Source organism: Nestor notabilis, unplaced genomic scaffold, assembly GCF_000696875.1.
Source record: "Nestor notabilis isolate BGI_N333 unplaced genomic scaffold, ASM69687v1 scaffold26112, whole genome shotgun sequence".
NCBI classification, from domain to species: Eukaryota; Metazoa; Chordata; class Aves; order Psittaciformes; family Psittacidae; genus Nestor; species Nestor notabilis.
The window spans coordinates 1-13948 of record NW_009918260.1 but is presented as its reverse complement, the minus strand read 5'-3'; the positions used below and the strand labels follow the sequence as shown (position 1 = coordinate 13948).

The 13948-nt window shown below is 37.7% G+C and overlaps 1 protein-coding gene across 1 annotated transcript; it reads left to right on the top strand.

The window, feature by feature from the left end:
• Nucleotides 1-2165: 2165 nt before the first annotated feature.
• On the top strand, nucleotides 2166-12819 carry LOC104401900 (LIM domain-binding protein 3-like; the record flags this gene model as incomplete). The annotated part of the gene is made up of 4 exons (XM_010009626.1): nucleotides 2166-2293; nucleotides 8875-9172; nucleotides 10376-10556; nucleotides 12699-12819. Coding segments are annotated over 4 exons (728 nt in total), but the record flags the coding sequence as incomplete, so codon positions are not given.
• Nucleotides 12820-13948: the final 1129 nt, after the last annotated feature.

The following is a 13948-nucleotide window of genomic DNA, read 5'->3' as shown; positions in this document are numbered from 1 at the left end:
GGGTGGGTGGGGGTGGGGGGTTATGTGTGTTGTTCTTTGTTTTTTCAACTGTATTTCCCTGAATATACAAGCGTCGTGGTTTTACCATGCTATTAACTTTGGGAAGCACTTGAATTTTGAATAACCATTTTTCTTCATGACAGTCTAAGTATCAATCATTTGTCTCAGAACTTCTTTATGTATTTTGTACATTAAGAAAGCTTCAAATGAGTCTTTCTACCAATGGACCTGCACATCTGGAAGTAGGCTTTCCTGAGTGTACGCCATTTTCAGATTAAGGCTATGTGACATATGATGTAAAATCATTTAATCCACATTGTAAATATTGATCACTGATCCTGTAAAGGTAAGTATGTTTTACTGGTTTTCTGTCTAGTTTACCTTGAATAGTAGATTTCAAAACAAGGAAAAGTATTTGATAGTATGTGTTTAGCTAAAGGCATTTTGAAAGCTGTGAGTGAAGCCAATGTACCTGAAGTGTACAACTTCCTGTCTGTGCTACAGCAGGAGCAATGATCCTCTGTCCAGTGACCCCAAGTACAGTGCAGTCTTACGTACTACAGGTGAGGAGGCATCAACAGGAAATAGATGGTAAGAATGGAAAGTAAAAAGTCTTACTGTGCTTAGAACAGCTTTGGTGGTCACAAAATCACAGCATAGTTCACAACAGTATCTACAGTGAATACAAACCACTAAACCAGTTTATCTTGGGAGAGTCCTGTTCACGCATGGTACAGTTCACTCGTATAGCCGTAAGCCCTAGATTAAGTACAGAAATAATTAGTTGTAGTTATGGTAGCAATAGCTATGTTTCTAGGTCTAACTAAATAGACAAAATAAATCAGCCTGAGGCAGTAATGCTATGCAAACTAGATCTATAGTATAAGCACTGTCAGAGTAGCAAGAAGCTATGTTGTGAGGATAGGTTTGTTTTGCTCAAAATTAAAAATCATTTACATGTGTCAGAATGTTTTTTACCAGGACTGGAAGGAATTTGTTAGGTTTGCCATATGTAAGAATTCTCCACATGGCATCTATTTCCACTGCTGAAGAACGTACAAGTCAAGATAGTCTGGCAAAGCTGGATGGTTCTTTTCTTATGCTGATAACTGTTTTCCTATAGACAAAGCCACTATGGAAATGACTCCTAAACTGTCAGCACAAATGGGTAGGGGTTTGGTTCATACAGATAGTGAAACTGAAGGGAAAAAGAAAGTAGAAGTATGTTTTCATGGTGAGTAAGAATGATGTTCAGCAGTGAATGTTTTTTATTACTGCAAGCATCTCAGTATCTGTTGCTTCTCTCCCTTGTACTTCTTCATTCTTTCTTGCTTGCTTTGTTCATAATGCTCTTTTAGTGGTCTGTGAAGCAAAGTCACTACAGATAGAATCATCCTAAGTAACAGGCAAATAGAAGAGGCATATATTTCAATGTGTTACTTTGGTCAAACTGAGAATCACTATCTGAGCTGTAAAATAGAGAAAAGCTATTTGTTATTGATGTTTGGAATCCTGAGCAAATGTTTTTAATCTATGAATGCAGAAAGTGCATCATAATATTGCATGTCATCTGCTTTTGGGTTAGCTGAATCTAAACATTAGAAAAATTATTGTAAATTGTGTTTTCAGTTAAACGAGGAAAAGGGTTAGTTTCAGAAATGTTTTTTTAAAGACAGCTACAATCTTTCTGAAAAGACTACAATGCTTATAAACAGTAGTTAGTATTTGTAGTAGCAGTAATTGTGCTGAGCCAGTATCTTGGTAAGTCAACGAGATATCCCTCGTTGTTTTATCTTACACAAGAACAGGCCTATTTTTAGTAGAGGGACGGAAAACCCAAACTTTGTATGCATATTCCTGAAGTCTGATCCCTTGTTAAACTGAGAATTCCTTTAATAAATTTCTCATATTCCTTCAATAAGCTATTTTCTGTGATAAGAGCAACTTGGCATTATTCAAAATCCTTATTTGGCTAATTTTTCTTTCCAAAGAATTGTCTCAGCCTTTCTTAGCAATGGCAACAACTAACGAATCTCATTATATTCTCTCCTTAGCTCTCAAGGATGGTTCCTCTCCAAGGGCTTTGGAAGCTGCCACATCTATTATTTCACTATCAGTAACTTTTGGCATTTGTAAAGTTGCTCATACCTTCATTTTGCTTTTAGAAATACAAGCCAGTCATACACACCAGTGTCACTTTCTGGAAGCTATGGTGAAAGTCCTGCTGCTTCTGCTACTTCCAAAATGAGAGTTGTTACTACTGCCAGCATAAAGCCCTCTGTCTACCAGCCAGGTAAGGTGGCTTCAAAGTACTGAGAGAATTCAGAAAAGAAATGCACAAGTTTTTTTGGAAAAAGAAAATGCAAAGAGTGCATATTTTGCAATAGGACACACATTAGGAAAGATTTACATACATAGAACCAAACGTTGCTAGTTGGTAGTTTTGCTCCAGATCAAGATCAAGGATTATGTTATATTTGTATTCTGCTTCGGAGTGAAAATGTGGAACAAATGGAGGAAGAAAAAGCAAGGGGAAAATCTGGAAATCTGTTATAAAAAATATGCAGCCTTGTTTTTCAGAAGAAATACATTTGGAAAATAACCCAGTGAGCCCAATTAGGACCCAATTACACTTCAAAGTTGCTAAAACAGTTTAAGAATGCACAGCTCAGGAAGGAAATAAATTAAGTAAAGGTAGCTTGAGTAGGATGTATTTGCAAAATAGATAGGGCCGGGTACTGAACTTCTCGAATTCAGGCTTTTATTTGGAATAAAGAGTGACCTATTAAGGTATTTCATATGCTGTGCTTCTATTTCCCACATGTCTAGTTTCTGAAGGAATATATTTGATTATTCATCCATGTGGAAAATACGCCTCTTGATGTTATTTAAATTCCCCTTGAATTAATGTGTTACCAATAGAGTCAACTTCTAAAACCATTGATGACCAAAATATGAACCCTCAAAATGAACAAATTAAATGAGGCAGCAGTATAAGTCTAAACGCAGTTCTGTTTTGAATTAAGCTTGTCCTGATCTTAGCAAAAGAATTAAAACGTTGATTTATATCTTGACAGTCAAGTAAATATGAAAAGGCCAAGAATTCTAACAGGCTTAAACTGTCTTCTGTAGTGCTCTATCTCTGGATCTACTGAAATGAAACCAATGGAGAAATTTTACTTAGACATAAAGCAGACAGAAAGATTAATTGCTTGATTTTTATATTTGAGATATAAAGGTGGAAAAGCCAGTTCAGAGTTATCATGAGCTATTTAAAGGTCTCAAAGTAAATAAAAATTTCAGCTTCTCATTTGCTTTTGGTTAAGTGTGTCAGCATATACCATGGTCTCACTGAAGGCAAATATTATTATTTTTGTCTTGCAAAAGAAGGAAAGATGAAGGCAGAATTTATTTCCATAATGCAGAACAGAGCAAACTGTGGCAAGTCAAAATATCTCCAAAATACACTGATTGGTACTAAGTCCCATGCTCATTTGAGGGAATTACAAACTCCAGTTCTCAATATGCAAACCTGCCACAGAAATAAATCAGTAGCTGTATCAAATTAGTAGCTGTATGTGCTAAAGTAAAAGCTGGCTGTTGAATTAGACTTGGAATAAGAGACAATGTTTTTCTTTTCTTCTGTGAGGGGCATCTTCTTTGCAATTCCTTATATTGCTGGTTTTGAGACCCACTGCCAATAAAGGCTTAAAATACACAGTATGGAAACTCTGTTCTGTAGCAGTATTTATATAGCAAATTTACTTCTGCTGTATATATTGTGTGACTGGATGTGGAAAATTCTTATTTTGCAGGCACTGCAAAGATATAGTGTACTTTAGAGGGCAGAAGAAAATTCAGAATAATACCTAATGTGATATATTACAAAGACAAAATTCAAATAGCATTAAGATTGGCAGAGAAAGAAACACTTAGTCTCCCTATATCGTTCAGGACTTTGAAATATCCAATAAAGGATTCTAAAATACCTTTGTAAATGAACCCCAAAGTGATTCAGGTACAAAAGAGATTCCAGACAAGGATTTTATTAAAGATGCTTGGGTTTTCTTTTGGTACATTTTTAAAGTTTTATGTATTTGATGTAGCAGCACTTCATACTGGTTTTGGAACATGAGCTGGCCCTAGAGACGGTTGCAGTTGCAGTCCTGAGCAAACAGGAAATTGTCACTTGGGAAGAAATGGAGGAAATGGCATTTCCTGTTGCAGATGGGAAAGTTCAATAGTACTTTGGAAAAAGCCACCAAGACAGCTATAAAACTTCTTCACTCAACTTTGTCAATGCACATAAATTTGGTCCAGCAAGATAAAATGCAGCCTCAAACTGAGAGACCATCTATTCTCAAATTATGACATATGAGATCACAAAATAAGTATTTTTTTCCAATCTAAATATAACCTCAGGCTTTTGCAATACTATACTCTCACTTATCAAATAATTTCTTAGACTTCTGTTTTTAAAAATCCACTGTGTAAAGGCCAAAATAGTGGAGATTACTCTGAGGATTTGCAATGCAGAATTTAGAAGGGGAATGTCTTTGTGCTAGCTATCAGTGTTAATGGGAATGAAATGACTAGCTTCCCTTACAAATGTGGATCAGCAGCTTCCAGATTAAACCACGCACCAGCAGTCTCATACATGCAATATCCAGACTCTGAATCAATCACTAGGAGAATTTACAGGACTATTTTAACCTGTATCAGATTGAAAATAAATAAATAAATAAATAAATAAATGTGGCTAAATTTTGTTTCTACTGAAAACAATCTCAAAATGAAATTGCATTTGTAAGTATCTTGCTTAGATCTGAGTAATCAGTAAGTCTACGCTTTAAAGCGAAGGAAAAGTGCTACTTTGACTAACCTAACGCTGGTAGGAGTTTGCTGCTACTAAAAATCTGCGTTTTCTTCCTATAGGGAAAACTCTGAACTCCAAATTCTTTTCCCTTCTCAATCAGTTTTTAAAAGGACCATACTTCTTTTCTGAACAAGCTCCACTAGATGGCAGAAAAATACTTGTGTTTCCTTTCTTGTAAGCTGTCCGAGCCTAGAATAGTGCTTTCAGCTAGTCTAAGCAACTCAAATGCCAGTGTTGTACTACAAAGTAACATGATACCTAAAAGTAAGAAAGCAAATCTTTCCTTTTAAGTCCTGAGTCCAAATAGGGCTACTCATGTATGTGAAAGTGCTCAAGTGTAAAGGCCTGATCCGCTGTTTTAGAAATTGGTAGAAAATTTCCCATAGATCTCAGATGAACTTTTCACTGAATCCTGAGCACCTTCAATACTAAAACAGCAAGTTACATACCAGCAGTGGTGGAGTCACCGTCCCTGCAAGTGTTCACACACCGTGTAGACATGGGTTAGTGGTGGCCTTGGCAGTGCTGGGGAATGGGTGGAGTTGATGATCTTAAAGGTCATTTACAACTGAGTTGATTCTATGATTCTATGATTTTCCATTTTAAATTCCTCTAAATAAGAATATAGAGGACATAGAATCATAGAATGGTTTGGAAAGAGCCTTAAGATCATCTAGTTCCAACCCCCCTGCCATAGGCAGGGACATCTCATCCTAGACCATGTCACCCAAGGCTCTGTTCAACCTGGCCTTGAACACTGCCAGGGATGGAGCATTTACCATGCCTTTGGGCAACCTGTTCCAGTGCCTCAGCACCCTCACAGGAAAGAACTTCTTCCTTATATCTAACCTGAACTTCATGTTGCATTATCTGCTTTATGTCATCTACTATGTACTGGAGCAGTATATAAGAAAATGTGGGGCTTCAAGGACATGGCCACTACGTATAGAACAAGCCAAATCAGTTGTGATTATGAATTACATTTGTTAGTGGAAAATTAAGAATAACCATTACGTGTTCCACTAACAGAGGAAAACAGAAAAGGGAAATTGTTTTCACAGTGTGAGCTATTATGTAAGACTAAAGTATTTGACTATCTGAATCTTTATCAGATGAATCTTTGGTAACACACCTTCTTTTCTGGAGGGAAGATATCCACTGACCACAAATGAAGAGCTGATGGGGAGAATTCCAAATTCCCCAGAATCAAGGAACTGGCTTGCTCCTGCTGCTGTTAAGAGAAACCTCTTCTGCCATTCTTTCACGATAACAGTAGTCCCATTCTTTCTCTCCTACTCTAAGAGAGTCTGAGGACTGAGTGAAACAAGGCGATAGAGGCTGGGTTACGGAATTATTTGAAGTGTTCATTTTTGAACAGTCGAGGGTCTGCTCATACAGTACTGATATTTTGAGGCTCTGTTCTCTTATGTACTGAATCTTAGTACATTTTACTAGCAAACAGAACCTTTTTATCTGCTGCATATATGTTGGAAGACTTTGAAATACACAAACATACAAGGTAAATTTGTATTGCAGAAGCTACTAAGACAAGAGAGTTGTTCATATAAGCTTAGGATTATAGTTTTACAATAATAACAACTCCCTCTTATTAACAATAGCTAAAATCTCAAAGTTACTGAAACCCTTGAATACATTGCAATAACATTATTTTAAATAATAGTAATTCCCGCCTATTCATGGGGAAGAATAAATCCAGCCTGTAAAAACAAATTAGAATGGCTGAAAAGAGAACTCAGAGCAGTTACAAACACCCAATATTTGTCATTTTGCAATAATTCCCCTGGTATCTTCTTTCAGCAACTGGAAAAAAATATTTTTCTGCTTTATTTGACTGCAGCAAGTAGAAAAGATAGAGTAAAAAGAAATAAAAGGTAGAGAGAATGAACACTTCCTGAGTGTTTATCCTTCAAAGGAGTCTAGATTAATCCAAACCCAGATAAATCATATGCTGTCTACATTGGTTGGAATAAACAAACTGGAAAAATAAAACACTGTCATCGTGAGATTAAGGAAGAAAAAGTGAAAAGCTAAGAGGTTGTAAGCATTTATGAAAGACAGTCACAGAAAAAGGCATCCTAAGAATGGTACCTGCTCTGCATTTGTTCTTCACTTCATGAACTCTGGGTTCGAACATCTCGCCATTTTGTTTGGCCCCCTGTGGGATACACTGCTGTTCTTTGCATGAACAAGAACTGGCTCTTGGGGGAGGGAGAAGCCTTTCACAAAACTGAATGAGCTAGAAGATACCTTATTTAATTAGAGAGCCTCATAGGTGCGAGCCTTTTGAACTCACCAATTAGAGATGAAATATTGCCTTCTAATTTTGCCTAGCTTAATACCTTAATACATAAATAGGAACAGCCTCAGGATTTAAAGAGATTGCATATAAACTCGGTTCTGAAATCTTTAAACACTGTTTACCATACCCAAGTTGAAAAAGAAGCCTGAAGCTAAGGTGGGATACAGTTTTATGAAGCAGAAATTTTGTTGATACTGTAGCATAAGAAAATTCCATCAAGAAGATGCGTTAGCTTTGACTCTGAACTCAGCAAAAAGAAGAAAATCAGAGATCACTGGGGTGATCACAGTGGATTGATATATATGCAGTTTAAGTACCTGTAATTGCCAATAATCAGTGTATGTTATTCTGTGTGGCTGGGTGTGTGCTAAGGGAGGAGTGTTAAGTAGAACAATCTTCTCACCACTTAATTGTGCAGAAAGATCCATGTTGCAGTCAGAACCTTCTTGACTGAAATACCTTTATACCTGCAAGCTCTTTAAAACTGTAAATGTTGTATTTGGTCATCATTTTATTGGCACTGTGATCTACTAGGCAGAGTGTTTGACTAGACAGCAGGAGAACTGACTTCTGTCCCCAAATCTGTGCTCTCTCATTTGGTCAAAACATTTCAACTCTCCAAGCTTCTGTTCCTCCTCACACAAACCAACAATCATCTACTTTGTTTTCCTTGCAAAGGGAAAACTGCTTTTAGTGCTCCTGTACTTGGCAAAGCAAGGCAGTTTCTTGGGCAGTGACTTCAGTCGCTGCAAGATCTGACATTTCAAAAAGAGCAGGACAATGGGAAAACTTTTTGGTATGTTCAGGCTCTAGCTTCTGCTGATTTTTATGTGATAAAACTCTACCCAAGATTAGAGCCTGGTGCATTCAAACACAGAGGCAGTCTGCACTAAGATTTTGTATGATAGTCAAAGGGTGGAAGAAAGGAAGTGTAACATTTCCATTTCACACATGGGAACTGAGGCACAGAGGTACTACGCGTTGCCCAAAGTTATACAGGAAGTCTGTGGCAAAGCGAAGCACTGAACAGAGGTCAGTCATTAACCGCAAATCTGGCCTTCCTCTAAGTGCTTTTGGCTTTTTCTTGCTGGTCATGTGAGCTGAAACTGGCTCCCTCAATATTGCTTCTAGTACTCTCTGTGTTCCTTGTGTGAGCCTGTGTTTCTTCAGAAACCTAGGAGTAAAACCTACAAATGATGGATAATAGTGACATCTGTGGCAAATGCTGCATTTTAATGAATAGAATTTAAGCGTAACTTCTTACTGAAAATTGCAGGGAATTCCATCTGAAACTTTATTACATCACCTGGCCTTTCTATTTTTAACTTATCTTAAATAGGTTATATGGCAGTCTTTGAAATTATCACAGAATTGTCATATCCATTCCTACTAGAAAATGAAGAGATGTTCTTGAAAATGGTCTCCATAAAATCTGTAAAAAACAGTAGACAATGACTTCTGTAATGCATGTGGATTAGAAGTCAGTGACTGTGCTGATGTCCTCGGCTTCAGTCCAGAATTAATGAGCAATATGGGACAGATCATAATTAAGAGCCACCTGTAGCTTTTATTCCTTATGTGTTGCTTTTTTATGAGTACATGTTGGTAAGTGTTGCTGTTTTGCCATCAGAATAAAAGACTTTAAAATATTTCTTGGTTTCTTTTGGGATACTTAAAGCAGCACCGGCACCAGTTCATTCCTACACCCCTGCCAACACTGAGCCTGCAAGTCGCCCTCCCTGGGTAACAGATGACTCCTTTTCCCAGAAATTTGCACCTGGAAAAACCACCACCACTGTTACAAAGCACATCCTACCAAGGGGTCCTCCAGTACCATCTCCTGCCTCAACTTCTGCTTACCCATCTCCAGTTTCAACTTCTTCCCAGGCTCCTGCTCGAGGAACAGTTCAGAGGGCTGAGCGTTTTCCAGCCAGCAGCCGAACTCCTCTCTGTGGGCACTGTAACAGTATAATTCGGTAAGGTCATGAGGTTTTGAAAAGGGATGAAGCAGAAAAAAAAATATCAGAGACACTGGTTATTGTACATTAATATACAGTAGCAGAGCCTAAGACTCAGTCAAATTGCCCAGCAGGGATGTCTGTTTTCTGCTTCATTAATTTAACATTTCCAGAGCTCATTTTGCTATTCTGTGGTTCACTTTTTATCATTGCAAAGTTATACATGCTAATTGTTTGTTTCTTGGATGCTGTGGCAGACTGCTGTTTGTTTTTTAAACAAGTTTCTGGTCCTAAGGTACCCCTTGAAGGAGGTATATACAGCTGCATTGGGAGGGTTTGGGGGCTGAGGGGGAGGGTTATGGAGAGAAAGGGAAGAAGACATCATTTTAGAACAGCAGCCAAATGTAATTGTTGCTTTTGTGTCTGGAGAAAGATAATGCCTACGCTCTATTACCAGTGATTCATAGCATGCCTCTCCCTTCTCCTTTCCCAATTCATTCTGCTGGACCAGTGCCTGTTGTTACCCTGTAGACTGCTAACCAACTTTAAGTAATCCATGTTTAATGACAGTCTCCCCCCACTAAAAGGAGCTAGTTTGGTGGTGTGGAACTGCTGATTATTGCCCGTTACATATTCTGAAATCCAAAGATTCCAGTAATAATCGCTATATCTAAATACAATCAAGAGTAAATCACCAAAATGAATTTAATGTGTCTTCAGTATAATGAAACAGCAAGTTGTCATCTGATAGTCTTACATTTCTCGAACATGCTACATGCAGTGCTCTCTCAGATGAAAAGAAGGCAGGAGACTTGAGGAGCTATTGTGAGATGTGGGTGTGTTTGTTTGGAAATTTGCCTGCTTTTTCATGCTTTCAAATAGTAGCATTATCTTCTGTGTTACAACCCTTGGCCTTTTCCTGTTGTCTTTGCAACTCTTTACAAATATGCAAATACGAAAACAATTGGGTTTTCCAATAGTTGTCTGTTAAATCCAATCAATATGACTAAATAGTAATGAAAAATTTTTACCAGTTGGCAAAGTGTGTGAGTAAGGATCTTGAAAAAGACCATTTTTGGTCAGGCTTTTGGATCTTATTCTAATATGCACCTTCATGGTTTAAGTAGAATGCTTGTTGTATATGGTATCTAACAAAGAGGGGTTTTAATCAGGGTCATTTGATCTTTTTTTATCTATTAAGATAATTACAATTGTTTACAGGGGTCCTTTCCTGGTAGCCATGGGTCGCTCTTGGCACCCAGAAGAATTCAACTGCGCTTACTGCAAGACATCCTTGGCTGATATGTGCTTTGTGGAAGAGCAGAATAGTGTGTACTGTGAGCGCTGTTACGAACAGTTCTTTGCACCAACCTGTGCCAGATGCCACGCTAAGATCATGGGGGTAAGAGAACAAGCTTAACCCTTTCTCTAACTGCATGATTCACTGAAATAATGAAATAGTTTAGACTGTGAGTAGTGAATGTGGATATTTAATTATTTCCCCCCATTTAATAATAATTTCCCAGCCTTTTGATTATTTCAGAATGAGAAACATTGTTTTACAGTAACTTTTATCTATCCAAATTCTTGGATATTTCTGTACTATATTCAACTTATAGACAGACTATGTAATCTAGCTACCATCTCACTGAGTGTAAACTAAGTAACACTTCCTGGATAGTTCTTTGCTATCTGATACACACTGTTACTTTTATCTATCTTTTCCTTGTATTTATAGTCAGAGACTCAAACTGGTTTTTCTTATACAGGACTTAGTCTAAATTTCAATGGAAAAGTCAGTGATATTGGGAAGAGGTCCACTGCTCTTGCCGCGCCTCACTGATAGCTAGCAACACAGTTGGCTTCTTATAGTGAAGAAAATACAGAATAAATACAAAGATCTGAATTCCAGAAAGGCAAAACCAGACACCAATTTTGTCTTAATGTACTCATGCTTAGGTACAAGTAAATTTGTTCTATATAGACCTTAGATGGTGATGAGGTTGGAATACCATAAGATAATTTTAGCAGTGTATTTATGCCTGCAGTTATAGAGAATATATGACATGATTCTCCTAAACAAGGAAGCAAGTAGTACCACAGTGGTTTTTCACTGCTTAGCTGCCACCTTTTGACGTATGTCTAAATGTTGGCATTGACAGACTAGATGCTTTTCTCTGCAATTGCCAATTAGGAATGGCAGCCTCAGACATCTATGGTGAAGCTCTGTCTCCAACCAACTCTTGTTTGCTGCTGCTGCAGTAGTAGGCATAATTTTACAGCAGAGTACTGACTTAACTCACCTAATTAATGCTGGAACAAATCAGTTACCCATTACGGATTTTCATCAGGAAAACAGCAAAGATGCCAGCTGCCTCTATTTATAGCAATAAGATTTCTTAATCTGTTTCTTGTTTCTTAGCTCAGTGAGGTTCATAAATGGATCCAAACCTATTTGTCAGGGATAGTTGTTTGCAAACAGTAACAGAAGTTAATGAATCTCAAATGGTGATTCTCTAATGAGATATACGGCAAACATAAATTAGACTATTTTGTCTATTCAGTGGATGGAAGAGGAACGTCAATCCCTTTTGTCATAGCCAATGGAGATTAAAAGTAATCTTTAAAAGAGAATCAGAGTCTAGGTATATAGCTGGAAGCAACATAAAACAGGATCTAGATTCTCAGCTGGTGTAAATCTGTGCTGTTTCACTGAAGTTAACAAAGTTAAATTTACATCTGTTATGGAGCCCTTTGAAATCTCGACTGTTTGGCAGAGATACATTGTCGTACAGTATCTGGGGCACGAGTAAGATTAACAAGTCAGTAGAGCTCAGGACAGCAGTTTTTGGACTTGGAGGGCTTCTGTACAACAAGATAAGAATGAAGCAGTAATAAACATTGATCCATACTGGATAGAAGCGAGAACATCAGTTGCACAAGATTTGTTTTCTTGCGATGAGCACATGGCCTAGGAACAGACAACACAGACTCACTTCCACTGATCACATACATTAAAATCTAAGAATGTAATTTTTAAATTTTTTTTAGATTTTCACATTAGTTTGTGAAGCATTCTTCTGAGAGGCTTACAGAAATCAGTTCATAAGTTACTTTGAAACATCAGAATTAAAATATTATCCCTTCCATGCATTTTATGGTCTCGGAAAGAAAATTATGCTTTAAAATTCATTTAACAAATCATACTCTTGCATTGAAGAGTTCACAGTAGTTGTGTCAAAACAAAGGAGAAAATAATCAGAGTCTTTGTGCAAAATCTCTCCTACAACAGCGACTGGGCATGTTGATACAAACAGCTGGCTGAACTATGTTGTTTCATTTTGGCAAATATGTTGTTCCAGAAAGTTTGCAGTCCTACTTCCTCTTTCTTTCCAAAGGAGCCCAATTTCTGTCATACTTCTTTCTTTTGAGGGGGGGAATTGGGAAAAATTTAGAGCATCTCTGCTTTGTGTTTGTTCTCCAGTAGGTAGTTACAGGACATGGTATTCCACTGAAGATTTCTGTTTGTTTGTTTGCTTTACAGGAAGTGATGCATGCCCTGAGACAGACTTGGCACACAAGTTGCTTTGTCTGTGCAGCTTGTAAGATGCCGTTTGGGAATAGCCTCTTTCACATGGAGGATGGGGAACCTTACTGTGAGAAAGGTATGGCAAACCGGACAGTTCTGCTTAGTAATCATGTGCTTCATGTTGTATGGAAGCAACATAAGAATAAAGCAGTTGAACAAAATAAAATCAGTTACCCATCCAGCATGGATTTTGTTTCCACTCTCCATATATACAAGTGTTTCTTTCTCTGTATTCTTCTCCACTTTATATGATAGACTGGCAGAGCGCTGGTCTTTTGCCTCTATGTCCCACAATGCTTACCTCATTTCTCCCCCATACATATTATGATGCTTACCTTCCACTTTTCTCCCTGCACTTTTTCCCCTCTCCCCCTCCCTCTCATGGTAGATTCTGCTCACCAGAAATCTACACACTGGGTGAAAAATTCTTCTTTTAGGATTCTGGTAGCACTTCAAGACAATATGTGTGGGTTGCTGCCCACATTATCTCTAGTAAGTTGCTTGAATTATGACCTCTGATGCTGCTACCTCACCCTAAAACTGATTAACCAATATATATGAAAAGATAGCTCTGCTCAGATGTGCAGCACGTGGTAGCGCTGGTTTTGTTTTCTGAGTGCTGTAACAAATTAACTGCTTTTTGCCAACTAAGAAAGGAAAAGCCTTCCAAACTATGGAAAGGGTAGTATAGTTTAATAAATGGTTCTTGCCATGCAAATGAGATGCATGATATGGTCAGGAAGTAGGTTAAGGTTTAAGTGATATTCTCTCTGTTAGCCCTGTGTTGTCTATCTAATGAGCTTCTGGCCTCCTCTCTGGAGATTCCTTCCTTATGGTTGTGCAAATCAAATTTTACAAATCAGAGTATCTCTTAGTGAAGAATGAAAACCATACAGCATGACTGACTTGGCACCTACCCATTAGAATTGGAGGGTTTGCTGTAACCTCTAGTGACTCATGAATTCCATGTACCTTTTGAATTTCTGCTGATCTTTTTCAATGTCAAACCTTTCCAAACTGCACTTGACATTCAAAGTAAAGATGTATTAACCAGCTAGTGTGGGGTTTCCACAATATTCTCTTATCATTGCAGAGAGAACATAAATCCAGTCACAGAAACTTAAATTATGCTTCTATACCATCCTTAAGGTAACACTTACTGGCCATTAAATTGTGTTTTTGTCCTGGGTTCAGCTACAGCAGTC